This window comes from Carassius auratus, chromosome 12 (genome assembly GCF_003368295.1).
Source record: "Carassius auratus strain Wakin chromosome 12, ASM336829v1, whole genome shotgun sequence".
Taxonomy (NCBI): domain Eukaryota; kingdom Metazoa; phylum Chordata; class Actinopteri; order Cypriniformes; family Cyprinidae; genus Carassius; species Carassius auratus.
In genome coordinates this window covers 20,288,334-20,310,503 of record NC_039254.1, presented here as the reverse complement: position 1 = coordinate 20,310,503, position 22,170 = coordinate 20,288,334, and the positions used below count along the sequence as shown (strand labels likewise).

General features: G+C 42.1%; 2 protein-coding genes across 5 annotated transcripts in view; one reads left to right on the top strand and one right to left on the bottom strand.

Moving 5' to 3' along the window:
- The first annotated feature begins 154 nt into the window (after positions 1-154).
- The window catches only part of amz2 (archaelysin family metallopeptidase 2), a 23,937-nt gene continuing 1,921 nt past the window's right edge, over positions 155-22,170 (top strand). The window contains exons 1-8 of one of the 4 annotated variants that reach the window (XM_026277508.1): positions 155-304; positions 708-990; positions 1,079-1,252; positions 2,120-2,248; positions 2,987-3,150; positions 5,944-6,120; positions 6,257-6,427; positions 6,629-10,637. In XM_026277508.1, the coding sequence (XP_026133293.1) occupies positions 185-304; positions 708-990; positions 1,079-1,252; positions 2,120-2,248; positions 2,987-3,150; positions 5,944-6,120; positions 6,257-6,385 (1,176 nt within the window). In that variant the 5' untranslated portion in view covers positions 155-184 and the 3' untranslated portion in view covers positions 6,386-6,427; positions 6,629-10,637. Of the gene's footprint in view, positions 305-707; positions 991-1,078; positions 1,253-2,119; positions 2,249-2,986; positions 3,151-5,943; positions 6,121-6,256; positions 6,520-6,628; positions 10,638-22,170 lie in introns of those variants that run through there. The other 3 variants (XM_026277510.1, XM_026277509.1, XM_026277507.1) reach the window with 3 other exon arrangements.
- LOC113112099 (uncharacterized) lies at positions 13,360-16,340 on the bottom strand. Its single transcript, XM_026277498.1, has one exon. It carries the CDS (start codon positions 15,383-15,385, stop codon positions 13,727-13,729), a length of 1,659 nt encoding a protein of 552 aa, XP_026133283.1. The 5' UTR covers positions 15,386-16,340; the 3' UTR covers positions 13,360-13,726.

The window sequence follows — 22,170 nt, the reverse complement described above, 5'->3', positions numbered from 1 at the left end:
AATGGGGTTAATTATTCATCCAGGTCTAATAGTGTTACTGTTTACAGTGTGTAGATATAATATGCTTTTTTTATGTGTGTATAGTTAAAATAAATAAAACCAATTACTATGTATTGGTTAAAAAAATACATTGAGTGGGACTTTCCGTTTGAAAACCACAATGGCAGCCGAAGTGAATATTTAAATGCGACAGGCAGCCCAGGTTTGGCGTTGGTTATGGTTTCTGTTTACTATTTCCAGCGTTTTATCTGAAACGCATCAACTGAGTCCAGTCTTCGACCTTTATTCTAAAACACATTTAAAGGTAGCTTTGCTCTATTAGTATGTGTTGACATGGGCTTCCTCTTTCATTTAGCGTAACTTAATCTTTGAGCGCTAATCAATGTTATGCTAATATCAAGTCAGCTCGAACTGTGTTGTCATTCAGTTTAAGTTTAAGAAGTCGTGGTGCTAAATATAAAAACGGCGTTTGTTAATTAATAACGTGACTTTATCGCGTGTATCGGGTGACGTTATATCGATTACGTGATACAGACAGATATAATACACTCCCCCTAACAGCTGTAGCTAAAACAGTGCCACAGTGAACATGATAGTACAGTTTAACACCAGTTTACCCAGTCATTTTAGTTTCTTATTTTGTGTTTATTGGCTACTTGCTTGATTAATATTTTACTTTGCACATGTGTGTGTATTTGTATGGACAGATGCAGGTTATTGAGCATCCTGTTGAGAGACTGCACACTGCTCTGCTGTCCACACGGAAAGATCTAATAGAAACCTACCAGCAATTCAGCAGACCAGAGAAGACACTTTTAGAAGAAGGACTCCTGCCTGGCAATTCTCTCTTCAACCCCATCACCATTCACTCAAACTCAGACTGGATTCCTGCGCATCCAGAGGATCCTCAAGACTTTCAGAGTTTTTACATCAACCCTTACCGCCGTTCTCCAAGCAGTGGGCATAATACCATCTACATTCAAACTATTGGTTAGAGTACTTAGTATGTAAAACAGCTTAAATGTGTCTTTTATTATTAGTAGTATGTTTACATTTGTAATTTTATCCCTTTGCACAGGCTCTTTTGGGGAAGGAGCGGATGTGGCAGTGCAGTATGTTGAATGGCTGAAGGATTACTGCCAGGCATTTTATTATGGACTAGTGGTCAAGCTTTTACCACCGGTAACAGTTGCTTCAACAGCGTGTTCATTTCGCATCAACGACAACACGCACAACCTTCAGCTTCATGCTGGTTAGTACTGTTGCTACTGAACACAACCAGAACCACTGGCACTGGCTGAGTCTGGGACTAGGAAGCTCATTTATGAAATGTTTGTCAGCATAAAATCAAAATTCACACTGAATTAATTTACTTAATGTATTTCTTGGTCTTATTTTGAACAAACAAATATATACATATTTTTATAGACACCACCTAAAAATCAGTGTATTTTTTAAAAATGTTTTAATTAGTAGTAAATTAATCAAAAGTGACGGTAAAGACATTTGTTGCAAAACATTATAATTCAACAAATAATCAATTTTTCAAAGTTGTCTTCAGGACAAAATCAGCATATAAAAAATGATTTCTGAAGGCTCGTGTGACACTGAAGAATGGAGCAATGCCTAATGAAAATCAAGCTTTGCCATCACAGGAATAAATTACATTTTAAAATATATTAAAATAGAAAACATTAATTTTGAATCGCAACAATATTGAACTATATTACATTTATTCTATCAAATAAATGCTGCCTTGGTGAGCATAAGAGACTTCAAAAACATAAAAAAATAACCAATCCCAAACCTTTGAACAAATGTACATTTGTTATTTAAATACATTGATAATCTTACATTTTAATCAAAATAACTTGCTGTTCCTCTGAAAACTTTTCTGCTGATGTTACTTTTAGTAATTAGTAATAGTTATTTAGGCAATGTTTTAGCAAGACTAAATTAAGTCTAAGCTATATTTTGGTATGTAACACCAAATTTATCCAGTCAATAAATAAAATCTGTTTTACAAACTATAGAGTATATTATGGAAATAAGATTAATTGCAAACAGCAATTCACATTGACTTGTAAGTAAACTTAATGCTTTCTTTATATGTTTACAGGAGAGCTGTTAAACTTCTTGAAAAAGAAGAAGCCCAGAGATGCTTTTTGCATTGTGGGGATCACCATGATCGACTTGTACCCCAGAGACTCATGGAATTTTGTTTTTGGCCAGGCTTCTCTCACTGATGGTAATTCTTAAATTAAGTAGCCATTATCTTGTTAATGCTGCAAATTTTATTGTAACTTGAAAGCAAAGTTGTTATTGTAGCACAGTGTCTTTTTTTATTTAATGGGATAGTTCACCCAAAAACACTCTCATGTCATTCCAAATCTGTAATAACTTTACAGATTCATCTTCGGAGCACATATTAAGATATTTGTGATGAAATCCGAGAGCTTTCTTACCCTCCATAGCCAGAAACCACCACCTAATGCCATTTTGGAGAGTATAAAAATGTATACACCTGCTTTTCCTGCATGTAAACAATGTATGCGCATGGTGCTGCTGATGTAGAACACGCATGCACTGTACCTTGTTTACATTCAGAGGAAAGCACGCACATACATCCTGATGCTCTCCAAAATGGCACCAGGTTGATGCAGAGGAGAAGATTTGTGGATAAAGTTGCTATTTTTGTTTTCTTTGCACACAAAAAGTATTCTCATAGCTTTGTAGAATTACAGTTGAACCACTGATGTCACAGGAACAGTTTTAATGATGTCCTTGCTACATTTATGTGCATTGATTGTGGTTGGAACCTTGCTGTCAACAGAGGGTCAGAGAGCTCTCGGATTTCATCAAAAATACTTAAAGGTTTGGAACAACATGAGGGTGAGTAATCAATGACAGAATTTTCATTTTGGGGTGAACTATCCCTTTAATAAACCTTTTGTTATTTTTAGCACACATTTTTTTGTTTCTACAGGAATGGGAGTATTCAGTTTTGCCCGATATGATGATAATTTTTACCAGAGAAGCTATGCAGGACGGCTGAAGAAGAATATAAAACTAAAGCTAGGAGACTACTCAGTGTTTGAGAATTACTACACTCCTCCAATCACCAGCACTCTTCTCCTCCGCTCCTGCAAGGTAAAGTTAAACTGCCCAAACCCTCTCATAAAAAAAAATGCATTAATGTTTTTCAAGATTTGTAATATGCCCTGTGTTTCGAAAACAAAACTATGGATGCTTGGTAATTGCCACTTTTTAATCTCACAATGCTGACTTTTTTTTGCAATTCTGAGTAATATCTCACACCAGTGTTGAGTACTCGAGACTCGGACTCGGTCTTGGACTCGGTCTCGAGACCGTATTTTAATGGTCTCGGTCTTGTCATGGACTCGTGTGCATTTTGACTCGGTATTGACTCGGACTCGAACATATTAGGAATCGGACTTATGCCCGAGTCCACTCGAGTCCCAATCAAAATATTTCATGATTATTACTGTATGTTAAAACCCTCTGGAGTCGTTTAACCCAGGATACGCGTTATGAGTCATTTTCTCCTGATAACCCCGAAAAGAACTTAAATTACACTTTCAGTTTTAATCGTACAGATAAGAGCAATACATCAATCGTATCTGTAAAGGGTCTTTTTTTTGGATACAGACATAATAACAACAAAACTTTGTGCACTTCTTCATTTACAAACACGTCATTAAAATGAACTGTAACTCAGTGAATACTCAACGAAAAGACATGAGAGAGATATCTATAGAAAGCTTGACATGTCTGCTTTTAAACTGCCACCGAAAACAAGTATTCTGTGATAAAGTAATCCATATGAAAACAACGCGATGTCTGTTTTTCACGTCTCCCTTCACAACCCATTATATCTAATGTGACCACGGCCCCGCGCTGAACGCGCTAGTCAGATTCAAACTTAAGCGCGCGGCTTGAATACGCCCACACAGAAGAAAAAGCAGAGACTGTTCTTAGTGTTCTTTTATTTTACTGTTTGCTTCGCGATGAGAGGAATAAGACATAATTCACCCCGAAAAGATGTGATGTGGTTGAGGATTTGAGATTTGGATTTCCTCCGAAAAAAAAGAATGAAGCACTTTATTCAGCAGAGATCATAAACATGAGTAAGTCTCTTTTTATTTATTTATTTATTATACTTGTACTAGTTTTCAAATAACGTGTAAACATTTTACTAGTTAGACTTTTTCCAAATACTTTTTCCAAACAAAATTCCTGACTAAATGTATAATCAAGTGAAATATTATGAAGTTTCAATAACAATACACAATACTATACCATTCAAAAGCTTGATGTAAATAATATAAATGTAACAAATAAATGTAACTGTAACAAATGTAACACAATGCTGTTCTTTCAATTTATTCCCCCTAAAAAACCCGAAAAATTATTCTCAGCTCTTTTCAACATTAATAATAATAATAATGATAATAATGATAATAATAATAATGAATGTTTTTTGTAGAAAATATATGATTTTTAAAATAATTTCTTAAGGATTGTGTGACTGGAGTAATGATGCAAAAAATAGTTTGAAAGTCAGCTTTGATTTTCCCTAATAAACTGTTTAACTGCTCCCCCAAGTGGATATTAAATTATGTTGTGAGATAATTAAATATATTCTAAATAAACTACAAACATAAAATTATATAGATTTATTTTGTCCTCACATTCTTTCTTGTAACTCCTCCCTTTCAGTGACACAAGCTGACTGAACGGCTCATTATGCAGCTCATTATGCAGCTCATTATGCAGCTCATTATGCGGGCCTTTGTCTTTTCAGGTGTAAATCACAATGATATTCATGGTAGTTGATGCCTACTCGCATATGACTTTTACCAACAAAAAGTGTCTTAGAAAATGTAAATAAATATATTGTTTTCTGTGAGTGAGTAAACAAGATGATTTTCACATAATTTAGAAAGAATAATTCTAGGCTACAAGCTCCAGTTCTCAACAGTCCCGGGAACCAATGTTATGTATGTGTTTTTTTTTTTGCCTTATTCAAGTGATTTAACATTTTTTGTTTTTCACTAAGCACGCATAATATTTTTTTTCTCAAAAATACAATCATGTACATACATGCATTTCACATATTATTATAGCCCAGTTTGTGCTGATTACAGTGAGATTAGAATTTAGCCAATTAGATATTTATAAGAAACTGAAAAAAGCACAAATGTCAGGGCATGACAAAACTTCTCCAGGCCCCAAAAATAGCCTTAGACTCCAGAGGGTTAATGTTTCTTTAAATAGATGTATGATTGACACATCCAATGACTGGTGATTTTCTTGTGATGTGAGACCATAGACTGTATAAAAACATGGACGTAGTGTCCGTGACGTCACCCATAGACTCCTGAAGTGTGTTTTTGAAGCCTAAAGTGTGTAGAGCGGGCCGTGTACACACGGGCCGTGTCTTTCTGAACTCGGTCTTGACTCGGACTCGACCCTTTCTGAACTCGGTCTTGACTCGGACTCGACCCTTTCTGAACTCGGTCTTGACTCGGACTCAACCCTGTCTGGACTCGATCTGGACTCGCACTCGAATGAGCTGGTCTCGACTACAACACTGTCTCACACAGTTCTTAAGAAAAATTGCGATTAAGGCAGTACTGCAAGATGTTAACTCACAGTAGTGAGAAAAAAGTCTGAATTGCGAGATGTAAACTCACAATTACAAGTTCTTAACTTATAATTGTGAGATATAAACTACTGCGGGAGCAAACAATTCAAAATATTAAGATGAAAACTCAGAATCAAGTGTTGTGAGATAAAATTTCACCCTTATCTTTTCATTATGTGAAAGAAATAAGCTTTCATAGAAAACATTTTATAAATGTGCTAAACATTTTATTTGAACTCTTTTAATCACAACTGTTATTTACACATCTGTGGTAGACCCTGACACATGAGATTGGACATATATTCGGTGTGAAGCATTGCCAGTGGCTAAACTGTGTCATGCAAGGCTCCAATCACTTAGAGGAGTCTGACCGTCGACCTCTTGACCTCTGCCCCATCTGTTTGCGTAAACTACAGTCTGCCATTGGATTCAAAATAGCTGACAGATACAAGGTAAGACCACACCCTTCCAGAAATGACTGTAGTTTGAAGCAGTAGATATAAGTATTTGAACCACTCTCTGGTGAACCCATGTAATTGAACATTTGAACATCACTAACTTAAATAAGTATGGTATGTTACTCCACAGGCCTTGCTGCACTGGATTGAAGATGGAGCTGCCAGCAGTGAACAAAATCCAAAACCCACACAAGCCTTCCAAGAGTATAAACACTGGTTGTATAAGTGCTTACGAATATTGGAAGGTGAAAAATCATGATCCAGCCAGTATGATCTTTTGCTCCCTACAAGCAATGTTAAGGCAAGTGGAGACATGCTATATGCACATTCATGAAAAAAGCTTTGGTGAGAAAGCTTAAATAACATTAAATAACATTTTATTTCTCTCTTTTTGTTTAAAATGTGAGTTAAATCAGAAAACAATTTTCAGACAACAGTCTAAATTTATTTGTAATTTTAAAATCTGATGTAAAGATTTTGATTACAGTTGTCTGTTGTGCAGAAACAGAAGACCTCTCAAGACCACATATGCTCATCCCACTGAACAGAGCAAATATAATTCCTTTCCATTATATAAAAATCCAAGTCATGTGACAGTATTTCATAACTAATATAGTTTTACTATAGAGGTAATTGATGAAGCAGTCTTATAAGACACTTTCACATTTGAATTTGGCATTGCATTACATTGGGAATATTTGTCTTGATTTCAGTTGTACAACCTAAGCTCTGCAAAGCTTTGAATTCACAGTTATCTTTAATAATAGAGATGCAAATGTAATCCACACAGTTGATAACATTGCATCATGATCATGTGGTGGAAAAATTCATTTAACACTGCTTCTGTATGCCTATATATGCATGTATTTTCTTAGAATTGCTGTGTGGGTTCAGAGGGGCGACACCTGGGGGGGAAACAGATGTCTGAGGATGACCTGAGGGGGTCACCTAAGTCCTAAATGTGTGAGAAACCGCCCATAGAGAGTTTTCCTTGTTATGTGTGGAAATTTACAGCTGCTAAGACTCTGTAACCTTGACGCAGCAAAGGGATTTAAGGTGGAGGACTGCCCTCTTCCTGGGTCGGTTTCACTCTGCAGGAACTCAGTGTTGCTGTATGACTGTCTGACCATCTTTGCAAAGAATAAAAGCTTTCTTTTTAATTATACCTGAGAATGAGTCTGTCTCTTATGCTGATGAGAGTTGATTTAAATTTTGCCACGACAATTTGGTGTCAGAACGTGGGATTCTTTGGATGTGTCTTCTGGACCTGTGAGCGGACGGTGACTGATCATCCTGAACAATAGAAGTTCAGCCCTAACCCCGATTAGAACCTGAGTGGCAACAGAACTCTCGGGTAAGAGACAGTTCATGGTATTCTAAATTTTAGGTTTTTAGAAATAAGGTTTGGAATCTAAATTTAAAAGAGGGATGAACCATAGCGGTGGGACGTTCTCTGTGGGAAGCACAATCAAGAGGATGAGGGGATCCGATTGTGAGAATACTGCGGCACAGTTAATACATTTCTAAGGGGAATTGAAACTGCTGCAACTGGCGTGATCGTAAATTGAGTTATAAATTGAGATCAAAGCGATCCAGATATTTCGAAACGATAAGCTGAGATCATGCGCGAGTGGTTAACATATTTCTAAGAGGGGAAGTGAGACTGTGCGAGTATTGCCTGTCGAATTGGCAGAGAAAAGTCGGATCTGTTAGAGATGTCTGGCAGATTATAGTCGCGCCGAAGAGAATCTCCACAGAGAAGGAAACCAGCAGATAAGGGAAAGTCTCAGAGCAAGCTCGCTGTATATGATACACCAGTGTTTAGACAAATGAAAAAAGTGTATAGCCAAAAATGCATGCAAGATATGGGGAAATTAATCAAATACCATGGTTTTACCAAAAGAGGGAATGTTGAGTGTTAAGAAATTAAAAGCTGTGAAGGAATCAGTAGAAGAGGGAAGCGATGGACAGAAAGGTTGTTGTGTGAGGCTGTGTGAGAAATGTGAACGAATTGTGAATTGTTGGATAGCGGTAGCAGATAGGAGAGAAAGGACAACGATGCAGAAAGAATTAGTAAGTAGAAAGGAGGAAAAGAAAGTTGAAGAATGTGAAGAAAGTGTAAATGCCTCACATAGACCTACTAACCGCTCTGATGTTTGTGTTTCTAAACATGTACCTCCGATCTATACACACTTTATGTGGCCGAGCTGAAGGCCGTGAAACTGGACCCTGACCTCGACTGCTCTCTGCCGAGAAGACCAACAGCACCGTGGGCAGATCCAGAATGGAGACAAGAGAAAGAGGAAGAACCAGAAATCATTCCTGAAAAAAAAGGAATTGAGGAAGAAACCTCGCAGAGCACCCCCGACAAAGAAAAGATAAACAAGACAAACAGCGAAATAAGAAAATGTGAGTATAACAGCTCCATTGATTGAAGTTTTAGGTCCTGACGGGCCTGTTATGGTCTTTAAACCATGGACTATAACGGACATGAAGGAAGCGATGGCTCACTTGCCGAGCCCTGAAGGAGCAGGTGATAAATTTTCTACCGAATTAGTCACCTTCTGCCAAGAATTCAGCCCTACCGTGTACGAACTGAGAAGGCTGCTGCTGGCTATGCTGTTTTAGCACACGCTTTGCATGCAGAGGAGATGCAGACGGCTAAGAAGGAAAGAGTTAAAGCCAAGACCAACAGAGAGTGACAGCTGGCTTTTGAGCAAGTCGTGTTGAAGCCGGGGGGCTATTCTGTGCAGGGAGACCAGCAATCGAAAGGGGGAAGATGGAAAAGAGGAGGAGGAAGATATCCGAATGAAACTGAAAGAAACTCTGAAAGATGGGGTTGTTGGATCTGCGAGACAGTTGACCACAAGACATTCAGGTGTACAAGACGCAGACTGTGCAAAAAGGACGGTCATTGGGCCAAGGATTGCCCGGAGAACCAGCGAAATCAACAAGCAGACTGAAGCGAGGGAGACGGAGAGCAGAGAGGAGGGGTCCAGGGCGAGCAACCAACAGTCACAAGTCAGGGAAGTGAACATTTTCTAACCACAAACACACACACATACACTGATGTACTTTCTGCTCTCTGCAATGAAGAATATGCTTGCTTTCCTTTGTGTATGTCTGATTCTGTTGATAAGCATCCTGACAAATGTGCTTTTATGTTTAAGAGTGAAGCTTTTATGAAAATGCCTAAATATCTTATGCTAGTGGAGAGGATATTGATTGAGTTTTTAGTTGATTCTGGGGCCGCACGGTCAGCTATACGGCCATGTGATTTGCAGTGCCAACCACAATTAACAGCGAAATTAATGAGTCAGTTTCTGCATCAGGGCACGTAATCTGTGAAAGATTCACAGTGCCTCTGAATTGTAAACCAGAAAGGGGTGAGGGCCTGAGGCATGCTTTTCTCTACACCCCTGGATGCCCAGTGCCTTTGATGGGGAGAGATTTATTGTGCAAACTAAATCTGACACTGATTGCAGACTCTGGGGGTGTCCGAGTTGCAGAGAAAGAGCAGATTTGCTTTCTGCAAGCAGAACCAAAATGGGCATATGAATGGCACATCATAAATTCTGATTGGGCTGGAATGATGTGTGAACTGGCTAAAAATCGAACAAAACAATTAGACAGAGAAATTGCGTTGCCTGACAAATTGCATTGCACGTCATATGTTGTAGTACAACGAGATGACCAGTATGAGAAAGACTGGTTTCAGGGAGGAAAAGGAGAAACTTTACGTTTTGAGATAATGTTTTGGACAGAAAATGTGTGTGCAGTTTCAGTTTGCCCGACAGAAAAACAGCTTGAGTTTTACTCAATGGCAGAAGATTCTGTGCCTCGCTCTCCAAGGCCAGCAGACAGGGCCCAGATTAGAACTGTTTGTGAAAAGCTGTGGTTGTGTTACAGACCGAGGAAGATAGGGGAGGGGGTGAAACACACTGAGAGTCTGGGAGTGTTTATGTCAGAGTGCAAGCATGACATTGAGACAGAGGGAGTTGTGGTACCCATTGACAAAAGAAAAAGGGAAAATCATTGCATGACAATTATTTGTGCCTCAGATATACATCCAGCATCAACAAAAGTGCCATCAGAGTTATGGGCAAAACACAAATATGATGTGGGTTTGATTAAAGGATGTGAACCAGTTGTGGTCACCCCAAAATCTGATTACAGACCATGTCAACGTCAATACCCTCTAAAACAAGAGGCAATTCTTGGTATAAAACCAGTATTTGAGTCACTATTAAAAGAAGGAATAATGGTGCCATGCAATGATTCTCCAGTTTGAACTCAAATTTTTCCTGTAAAAAATAAGGGATGAGGGTCAGCCCACAGACTGGCGATTTGTACAGGATTTACAGGCTGTAAGTGCTGCTGTCGGGCAAAGGGCTCCATCAGTACCAAATCCATATACAATTTTGTCACAAATACCACAAGATTCAACATTCTTCTCAGTGGTAGATTTGTATGGAAGCAGTGTAGTCTCAAATATAATTCACGCAAAAAACACGATTCACACATGCGTAGACAATTTCACATGAATGAAACCTAATTCACGTACACACAAAAAAAATTTACGTGCGTGAAAAAAAAAAAAATCACGAAAAGCAATTCACATGCACAAAATAAAATTATATATTTATAAAATACGTTTCACAAATGCAAAAAACAATTTGTAGATATACAACTGTGCACAAAAACCTTTGAATGTTTAAAATGTACTTAAAATTTACTTGATTGTGTGTGTTTTTGAGACTTTCCTGGCAGAGCTCTCTTCCCACGTGGGTCTGTCATACTCTTTAGCCAATCAGATGTGAGCTTACCATTCAACCAATCATATCATAAGCCACTGAGTGCATTCAAGGAGCACGATTTTGTGCACCTTTTGCGCAATATGGATTAATTAGAACGGAAATTTAGCTTTTACATCATTAATCCAGCATGGCGAATTAAGAACGGGAAGCACGGGTAAGAGTTTAGTTTATTTCATAGAAGTCTGAGTTTACACATTTTATCGTTTACACATTCAATCAAAATACAGTTGTAACAGAACAGTTACAGTAATTATAAATTAAACTGCAATCAGGATAGTAAAAACAAAGACCTGTAAAGACAAAAGTAACATTTTGAGAGTTGGGAAATTATAATTCTAAATAATCTTGTTTTATAAATTCATGTCTGTTAGGTCAGTGTGTACTTTCTTACAGTAATACATTTTAAAACATGTAGCCTAGTCATTGTTAACCACTACTTGAAGCAATGTAGTTCTATCAAGATAAACAACATCAGATATTTAGAAATGTTGTTTAATTTGTAAATATATTGTCTGTACATTGAAAGGCATCTTTCTCTTCTTATAATTCAGGAATATCTAAAGCAGTATATTCTTCAGCGACTTCATGATCGTTTAGTTCAGGGATTCCCAAAGGGTGGTGCGCGAGAGGAAAAATGTAATGGGGGTCTGTTTTTTTTTTAAATGGGATTTTTCCATACAATAAAAAAACATGAACAGTAAACATTTCCTTTATAATCGCTTTTATAAAAAAAAAAAAAAAAAAAAAAAAAAAAAAAAAAATATATATATATATATATATATATATATATATATATATATATATATATATATATATATATATATATATATATATATATATATAATGTATTAGTTTTCGATGGAAACGTACAAGACAGATGCTGTCTTCAACGCACTGTTCTTCTTTTATGTACTGCAGGCTAATATGCGTGCCAACTCGTTTCATTCATTCCATAATATATATTATAAATATGCTTAACTGGCTGAAATCAGAGAAACTGTCAAGTCGGACATCTTATGATAAAGTTGTTAGTCAGGAGGAGAGGGGCCAAGAAAGAGTGAGGATTTGGAGGCAATAGTGACGAAGAGAATAGAGAAAGAAAATTGGCAAATAAAAAATCTTGAGGAAATCTCTCTCTCGCTGCATGCTGAGTGACTTTTGCGCTGCACTCGAAATGTTCCAGATGCATCCTCTTTCATTTTATTTTATGTTTGAGCCTATGCTCTTTGCAACTTAATTATGTTGTGGATCGTGTGTAGGTTATTTATTGTCGCACTTGGAAAGTTTCAGATTGATCCTCGTTTTTATTTATTTAAAATATTTCGGAGCTTATTCTCTTTAATGATGTGGATCGTTTGTAACTTCATTGCAATTTAATTCAATGTACTGTCGTTCTAATTTCCATAACCGTTATGTTATAGTGCAGCAGTTCCCAAACTTTTTTTCCTGTGCACCCCCTTCCATGTACCAACCGGGTTGGCGCACCCCCAATCCCCACTTAAAAAAACGCAACAAAGCTGTCTTTTATCGCCATGTAAAGAGTCATGAACAAAGAACATCAACAAAGTTTCAATATAATGCAACAAAGCTACGCACAAGCTTCCACTTTTAAGAGGACGAGTGACAGACACAGGCTCAGTAACAGAAAGCACGGTTATTTTCAGCCGCGTAAAAGAAACAATATGCTAGGCCTATTAAATGACCATGGAGCTAGCAGCAGCATCCAGCATCCCGTCACCAATTCAAATGCGTCCTGCCATGCTGAACACAATTACATTTTTTTTTTTCAGTTTTACGCACAAGCTTCCACTTTTAAGAGGACGAGTGACAGACACAGGCTCAGTAACAGAAAGCACAGTTATTTTCAGCCGCGTAAAAGAAACAATATGCTAGGCCTATTAAATGACCATGGAGCTAGCAGCAGCATCCAGCAGCCCGTCACCAATTCAAATGCGTCCCGCCATGCTGAACACAATTACATTTTTTTTTCAGTTTTACAATTATTATTATTTTTTGAATTAATTTAAACATTTACTTAAGAAATATAAGCTATAGCCTAATGTTTTTTTTTATGTTAAAGTATTTTGTGTTTCATATATTATTTTCAGACATGATCAGACCTACTCGCATAACAATAGGTTACTGTCGTAACCCCGGTTCTCTGAAACATCGAGTGGAGAGATCCACCTATGGGAAGGTCATCCGTACCTGACCTCTGCAGAAGCATCCAATTGCACCAAGTCTGGCTAGACAGACAGAAGCGCGCAGCCAATGCCAGGTAAGGCCCCGCCCCCTTACCTAAGGGTATAAAAATGGCTGCAGCGCTGCTATTCTCCAGTAAGTATATTCGCTTCTCGTGTGGCAAGCGGGGCAACGCTGGTGGATCTCTCCACTCGATGGTTCAGAGAACCGGGGTTACGACAGTAACCTATTGTTCTCTTTCATCATCTCGTGTTCGAGATCCACCTATGGGAGAGACATTGACAGCTCCCCGATTGCCCAATACACTCACAGTGAGGTTCTGAAAGCCAGAGAAGGACGGTCGCCCCAAAGAGGCGGTGCCTGACATGTCCCATACTCATGAACCTGCAATACTGATGCACAATCGTGACTACTGTGCATATGCAGCACATGAAAACATTTTTGCATCACACACATGATAACCATTGTGCATATAATTACACCCAGAAAAGGACTGTAAAAACATGCTTAGTGACAGGGATGTGCATGGCCAGCCAGCCCATTCACTCCGTCATCACTTCCAACAGGGTTGCAGGGAAGGGCTAAGCAGACCCCACCCCTAAAACCGAATGTGCTACCGAGATATTGGTGACATCCAGCCAGTAATAACGCACAAAGGTATGAGGAGAAGCCCAACTAGCAGCGGAGCAGATGTCCTTTAGCGACACTCCCCTAAACAAAGCCCAAGAGGTGGCAATGCCCCTCGTGGAATGAGCTCTGATGCCCCCTGGTGGCTGCATACCCTTTGATTCATAAGCCAAAGCTATAGCATTCACAAGCCAATGTGAGAGGCGTTGCTTAGAAATAGGATTCCCTCCATGAGGGGGTGCCCATGAAATAAAGAGCTGGTCGCTCTTCCGGAAAGCACTGGTCCTGTTCATATATGTCCGTAAAGCACGGACGGGACACAGAGCATTTAGCTTCTCATCCTCCAGCGAGGAAAAAGGTGGAGGGTGAAAAGCGGACAGCTCCAACACCTCCGAAGTGAACGCAGGCAAGCACTTCGGCATGAAGGCCGGATTAGGCCTAAGGGAAACCATATCTCTACTAAGAGAGAATTTAGTGCACGAGGGATGAACCGAAAATGCATGTAGCTCACTGACACGTTTGGCTGATGCCAAGGCCAAGAGCAAAGCTGTCTTGAAGGACAGCAGCTTTATTGAAATACTTCCAAGAGGTTCAAAAGGATATTGAGACAGAGCCTCCAACACCATGGAGAGATCCCACTCAGGAACTGTCCTCCTGATGACTGGCAAGCGGCGACGGGCACCCTTCATAAATCTGCGGATTAGAGGATGCTGCCCGACTGTTGAGCCCTCAAAGCCCACATGACAGGCCGAAATCGCAGCCAAGTAGACCTTAATTGTGGAAAAAGACCTGTCTTTTTCTAGGAGGTCCTGGAGGAAACACAAAATATCAGGAACTGAGCACTGATAAGATGTGAGACCACGCCCATCACACCACCCTTCGAACACTCGCCACTTACTGCCATACAAGGATCGCGTAGAAACGGCCCTGGCATTCTGTATAGTAGCAATCACACGCGGCGAAAGCCCAAGTGCGCTTAGGTTCGTCCTCTCACGGGCCAAGCCCAAAGAGCCACCCTGTCCGGGTGCGGGTGATAAATCTCCCCGTTCGCTTGGGACAATAGATCCGTGCGGGGGGGGGGGAGGCGCCACGGCTCGGCATATAACAGAGGCATTATCTCCGCCAGCCATGGTGCTTTGGGCCACCTGGGTGCTATCAGAATGAGAGACAGGCCCTGCCCTCTCACCCTGGCCAGTGTAGGAATTATCAGGCACAGGGGAGGAAAGGCATACAGCAGCACACTGGGCCACGGGTGGGCCAGTGCATCCACCCCGAGGGGCGCGTCCACGTCCTTTAGCGAGAAGAACATAGGACAATGGTAGTTTTCGCGTGAGGCGAATAGATCTACGGTTGCCTGTCCGAATCTGATCCATAACACATCCACTATCTGCGGGTGAAGACGCCAATCTCCGTAGATTGGGTTTCCCCATGATAGAAGATCCGCGCCTCTGTTTAGAAGGCCTGGAACATGAGTCGCACGTAACGACAGGAAAACCCGTCCGCTCCACACTAGAAGCTTGTAAGCTAGAGCGTGAAGTTTCGACGAGCGCACACGCCGCCCTGACGGTTGATATAAGCCACTGTCGTGGTATTGTCGCAGCGTACGAGCACATGATGTCCCTGCAGGCGAGGCAGAAAATGATTCAGAGCTTTCCATACGGCCATAAGCTCTAAATAATTTATGTGCGCTGAACTTAGTCTGCTTGGCCACAGACCGTTCACCGTTCTGCCCTCCTGGGTGGCGCCCCAGCCTGTTAAGGACGCATCTGTCGTCACAACTTTCTGCATAATAACTGTCCCCAGAGGGGTTCCCTGTGCGTAAAAGTCTGCGCTCTTCCAGTGGCGCAAGGCTGCCGAGCAGGCGCGCGTCACTATTACAGAGCGGCAAAGATCGCGCGTCGGGCTGAAATGTAGTGACAAAACCCATTTCATGAACGCTCTCATTCTCAGGAGTCCCAGCGATACAACCTGGATCGATGAAGCCATAAGACCCTGCAGCCTGAGGCATGTGCGATATTGTACTTTCGCCCCCTCTCTGAACTGCGACAGACAGTTCATTAGAGAGAGAACGCGCTCTTGAGAGAGACGCGCTCGCATGGAGACTGAGTTCAACTCCAAACCCAGGAAAATGACATTCTGACTGGGTGTAAAATTGCTCTTGCTCACATTCACTCTGAACCCGAGAGATGTGATGTGCGTGTGCACACGGCAGGTGTCCTGCAATACTTTCTCTTTCGATTCGGCTATGATGAGCCAATCGTCTATGTATGTCAGAATCCTCAGACCTGACATTCTCATGGGTGCTAAAACCACCTCCGCACACAGACAGAAACACCTGGGGCTCAGACTGAGCCCAAACGGCAGAACTGTGAATTCGCAACATGTGCCTTGGTAGGCGAAACGAAGAAACTTCCTGTGTGACGGATAAATGCTTATATGGAAGAAAGCATCTTTCAGGTCGACCGATGTGAACCAGTCGTTCGGTTTTATGGCGCGGGCGAGCGAGCCATGAGTCAGCATTCTGAAATTGTATTTCCTCAAATGTTTGTTCAACACATGAAGGTCCAAAATAGGACGGAGAGCGCGTCCTTTTTTGGGACCAGGAAATAACGAGAATAAAATCCCTGATTCATCAGACTGGGGGGCACCACCTGAATCGCTCCCTTGTTTAGGAGGGAGGATATTTCCTCTTTCAGAATGTGTGAGGCGTTCTCTTCCATGTGTGAAGAGAGAACGCCGTTGAAATGCGGGGGTTTCATTGTAAACTGCAGTCTGTATCCCTGCATTATAGTACGCATCACCCACTCGGGAGCCGAAACAGTTCGCCAAGCCCATTCGTGACTTGCGAGCGTTCCCACCCGAGCTGCAGCGGGGCTGTGTAAGTCCAGCTGGTTTATTTGTGATGCAATGGCGCCATCTAGTGGACACACCAGGGGCACCATGCAGGGGTTCAGACAGATTTCCTCTCTCCGCAGGGAGATGGACTCTCTTCATTTGTTTTAATGTGTTTTTTGTTTTTTTGTGTGTTTTGTGTTGGGGAAACACTGGGGCCGAAGCCTTTATTGGTTGGGTGAGGGGAACAGAGTGTATGCGGTGTGGTGACACTGCTTTTGCACTTTTCCTCACAACAGGCCCCCTGACCGTGAGGGGGGGAACACACACCGTTCATTAAACACATGGGCTAGGCAGCCTCGAACGGGGAGGAACCGATCCATCCACGGGAGACCCTGCGTCTTTTGAACGGGGGTCCTGGGACAGGAAGAGAGTCCGAAGGGCTCGAGGCCCGTGAACGCGGACTCGATGTCCCTATCAACCGAACATCAGCAGGCCGCTTACATTTCGAGTCGATGGGGGAAGGGTTAGATGGTTCCCCAGTGCTTAGCAGGCGGTGGGTTATTCTGCCGTTGTGGGGGTTTGTTGCGGGGCCTTTCCTTGCCCTGGTGGAAGTGTCGTCCCATGGCTGGAATGTTAGGCAAACGTGCAGGGGTTGTCTGGCGTGGGGCCGCCTTCCTAGGGAGACATAATTTGAAGGCCTCGTCCTCCTTTTTGTCGTCATACCGTTGTTGCATCAATGCGACAGCGGGACCGAAGAGAGCCCGGCCGGGCTCAACCGACGCGCCCGCGATGCGCCGCTTCTCACTGTCAGGAAGGCCTGACAGGTTAAGCCAGAGCGCGCGCTCTCCCACCACAGAAAGCGCCATAGAGCGCCCGGAGGCTTGGACGGCCTGCCGAGCGTTATGAAGGACGAGGTCGTTCACCGTCAGTATCTCCTTCCACAGACGTTGAGGGCCATGACAGCCAAGGCCGAGGACTTGTATGCGGCCTGGTGAACTGAGGCAGAAAAACAGTCCATCTTGTTTGGCAAGAGCGGCTTAGGGGGAGCGAGCAGCCCGCCCTGAGCGGGGTTAAGGTGCCTGGCGATGGACGGCTCGATAGCGGGGGGGTCACCCATACCATGAGCTGCCATATCCTTTACTTCAAGCCCCGAAAGGCCGTGTTTGAAGTTGAGCGGGTCGCTCCAATTGTGCCTCATATGCTTAGCGCACGCTGGAAGGACGGGGAAGAGTTGTTTCCTCGGACCGGGAGGAGGTCCCAACACTTTTCCGTCGTAAATATCCCTCTCCTGGTTGGTGGCGCTCTGTGGAGCCGGCCACTCAATGTTGAGGCGAGCAGCCGCTCGCTCACACACTTCCAGGAGGATGGACTGAGGCAGGGCTGCGTGGCCGCTAACCTGGGGAACGCCAGAGGGCAGGATGGCCTCCTCGTCCTCTGAGACCCCGAGAAGGGCCACATCATGCTCATCGCCGGAACCGGCCGGTCCGTCGGCGAGCATGAGGTTGCCCGCGAAGATGTCCTCTTCGGGGAATGCGGGATTGGGCTGGTCAGCCCAAACAAGTGAGGATGCGCCCCGGGAGTCCCCCGGTAGCGCGTCGTCATCACCGTGTCCCCCATCTGAGTCAGAAAAACCGAGCTCGGCGCACTGGGTCGCTGCAACTTTAAGACGGCGTCGTAAAAGCTTTCTGGGCAGCATAAGGCAATTACTGCAATTTTCCGGGTTCTCCAAGGCTTCTTGAGCGTGTTTAAGGCCCAAGCAAACCACGCAGAACGGGTGAAGATCCTTAGCAGCGATTAGCGCTCCACACGCGGCCGGGCAGGCCCGTGATAGGCTATTCCCCGGAGAAGCGGTAGGTTTTGAAAGCGACATACCGGAGAAGAAATCGGAAAAATCCATGGCGGGCAGCCGTGGGAGCAGGTGAACGACGAGAGTGTGGGCGGCTCTGAATGCAGAACACAGCAGAAAAAGGCTGAGAAGACGACAGTCACGTCTGGCGGAGGCTGATCGGTCGATATGTCCTCCTGAATACACGAAGGTGAGCTGCGTGATCCAACCGAACTGTGTCAATGCAGAGATCGCGAGAAGCGAATGTCAACTGGAGAATAGCAGAGCTGCAGCCATTATTATACCCCTAGGTAAGGGGGTGGGGCCTTACCTGGCATTGGCTGCGCGATTCTGTCTGTCTAGCCAGACTTGGTGCAATTAGATGCTTCTGCAGAGGTCAGGTACGGATGCCCTTCCCATAGGTGGATCTCGAACATGAGATGATGAAAGAGAACATTACTAATTTAACGAACACATACAAGCGCCCACTTTGGCAGAATTCAATCAACAGCCATTAGTTCGGTAAAATTGAGCATCATAATGGACAAATTTGTTTTTAAGTGAGAAATAAAAGAAATGTGAAAAATGCCAGCGAATGAACACATGGAAAAAAATAATAGTCGCAGTATCAGTAGTGAAGGAGAGTGCTGGATTTTCGGTTTGCCCCGCATTTTACTTGAAGTTCAGGCAAATGGGAACACCATATATTACATAGCAATCATCCTTAATTGAAGAAATGTGGCAAAACATCTCTGGAGAGAACATTATATTATTAAATTCGAGTGTGCTTTCCATATTTGGACCAACATAGGCTACATTTGTGAATGCACATTTTCTGCAATGTCGCGTCAAGTCTGCTCCCGTGCGCGTCTTACAGGCTGCATCTTAAGCCATATGTTAAACTTTCCTCGTCCGTGGGGAGACCATTATGGACCGCTAGGTAGGCGTGACGTAATCATCATCATGGGAGAGTGCTTGCGGAGGCTCTGAGAGGACGAACGCGTACCTCCCATTTTTTTATGACCGCGCGGACAGGTGCGTGTGGTCTGTAGGCTTCAAAAGCTCAATTGCACATGTGGAGGCAGTGTGAAGAAGCCCATTGCTACTCGAACCTGTGCAATCCGTTGGCACTTGGACTTGGATCATACTGCGGCCCAGTGGAAAAAAAGGTTGAGAACCACTATAACATATATAGTTACAAATTAAATAACGTTTCTAAATATCTTATGTTGTTTATCTTGATCGAACTACATTGCTTCAACGTAGTGGTTAACAATGACTAGGCTACATGTTTTCAAATGTATTACTGTAAGAAAAGTACACACTGACCTAACAGACATCAATTTATAAAACAAGATTATTTAGAATTATAATTTCCCAACTCTTAAAATGTTACTTTTGTCTTTACAGGTCTTTCTTTTTACTATCCTGATTGCAGTTTAATTTATAATTACTGTAACTGTCCTGTTACAACTGTATTTTGATTTAAATGTGTAAACGATAAAATTTGTAAACTCAGACTGTTATGAAATAAACTAAACTCTTACCCGTGCTTCCCGTTCTTCATTCGCCATGCTGGATTACTGATGTAAAGGCTAAATTTCCGTTCTAATTAATCCATATTGCGCAAAAGGTGCGCAGAATCATGCTCCTTGAATGCACTCAGTGGCTTATGATATGATTGGTTGAATGGTAAGCTCACATCTGATTGGCTAAAGAGTATGACAGACCCACGTGGGAAGAGAGCTCTGCCAGGAAAGTCTCAAAAACACACACAATCAAATCCGAGTGAATTCGTAGTAAATGACGATTCGTACATTCAGACACTCGTACATTTTAAACATTCAAAGGTTTTTGTGCACAGTTGTATATCTACAAATTGTTTTTTGCATTTGTGAAACGTATTTTATAAATATATTATTTTATTTTGTGCATGTGAATTGCTTTTGGTGAATATATATTTTTTTCACGCACGTTAATTTTTTGTGTGTGTACGTGAATTAGGTTTCATGCATGTGAAATTGTCTACGCATGTGTGAATCGTGTTTTTTGCGTGAATTATATTCGAGACTAAACTGCTTCTATAGATTTGGCAAATGCATTTTTTTGCGTGCCAGTTGATAAAGACAGCCAATTTTGATTTGCAAATTTGAGGGCAAAGGTTACAACAAAAGCCCTAAGAAGGAGTTTGGAACCTTTGACCCTTACAGCAGATACAGCTTTGTTACAGTATGTGGATGATCTTTACATGTGTGCTCTTAATGAGCTTAAATGTGTAGACTGACGCTGTGACCGTCCTGAAGCATCTGGCTCAGGGGGCCATAAAGTCAGCCTGACAAGAACTGCAGTTCGTAAAACAACAGATTACATTCCTGGGGCATGTAATAACACCAAATAGCAAATCACTGTCTGAAAAAAGGGTTAAAGCTATAAAACGACAAAACCACTAACAAAGAAACAAATGCTTAATTTTTTTGGGGATGTGTTCCTATTGTAGAACATTTATTCCAAATTATAAAATTTTTGAGCTGCCCCTGAGAGCCCTGAGAGGGAAGGGGTTGATTTTATATGACAGGATTGAGTGGACAGAGAAAGCGGAAGAGGCATTTCTGAACATGGAAGTTCAGCTGTCTGTTGCGCCACCTCTGGGCTTTTCTCGTCAACCCTTTACTCAGATGGTTGATGAGAAAAATGTATTTATGACTTCTGTATTGTTGCAACATCATGGAGACAAGTTGAGACCTGTGGCATATTTTTCCAGCAAATTAGACGCAGTTGCAGCAGGCCTGCCACAGCTGCTGAGAAGGCCGTGAGGGCTTCTAGAGAATTCGTAGGTTACTCTGATTTGACATTGATGGTGTCTCACGCAGTGTCCATGATTTTGCAGGAACAGAAAACATCACACTTATCAACAGCGCAATGATTAAGATCATACTATTCTGCTTTATGTGCCTAATATCACTGTTAAGCGATGCACAACCTTGAATGCTGCTACTCTTCTTCCAACAGAAGAGGATGGGGAAGAGCACCATTGTTGTTTAACAGCACTTGAACAAGTGTGTACGCCAGGTCCAGACCTGTCTGACGTGCCACTTGAAAATTACCTCTTTGTGGATAGCTCAGCTTTTAAAGATCCACAAACAGGCCTGAATAAAGTTGGTTATGCAATAACTGAATTTGACATTGTGGCCTCTGGCTCATTGCCATCAAATGATTCAGCACAAGCAGCTGAGCTTGTGGCATTAACAGAAGCATGCAAACTAATGACAGACAAATGTGTAACGATTTACACAGATTCACGCTATGCATTCGGGGTTACTCATGATTTTGGTGCGCTGTGGAAACACAGAAAGTTTTTGAAGTCAGATGGGCGACCAATATTAAATGCACCCCTCGTGGCAGATTTGCTAGATGCTATTTTGCTGCCAGAAAAGATAGCCATTTGTAAATGCGCAGCGCATACTAATAACAAAGATTCTGTATCTACAGGAAACGCCAGAGCAGACGCAGCGGCGAAGGCTGCGGCATCTCAGCAGACAAAATCACCAGAGTGTACTTTGTTATCTGAAAATAACTCTGACCTTTCTTCATCTTTACAGGGTATGCAGACATTTGCGACAGGATAGAAGAGAGAGAAATGGAAGCAGTGTGGCTGTGAGGTTGTGAATGGAGTATGGATGAGCAGAGATGGCAAGCCTTGTTTACCTAAACACTTCTTTTCTCACTATGCTAAGTCGA

Excerpts from the sequence above, each read along its gene's own strand:
- LOC113112099 (XM_026277498.1), bottom strand. The coding sequence starts at position 15,385 with ATGTGCTCGTACGCTGCGACAATACCACGACAGTGGCTTATATCAACC.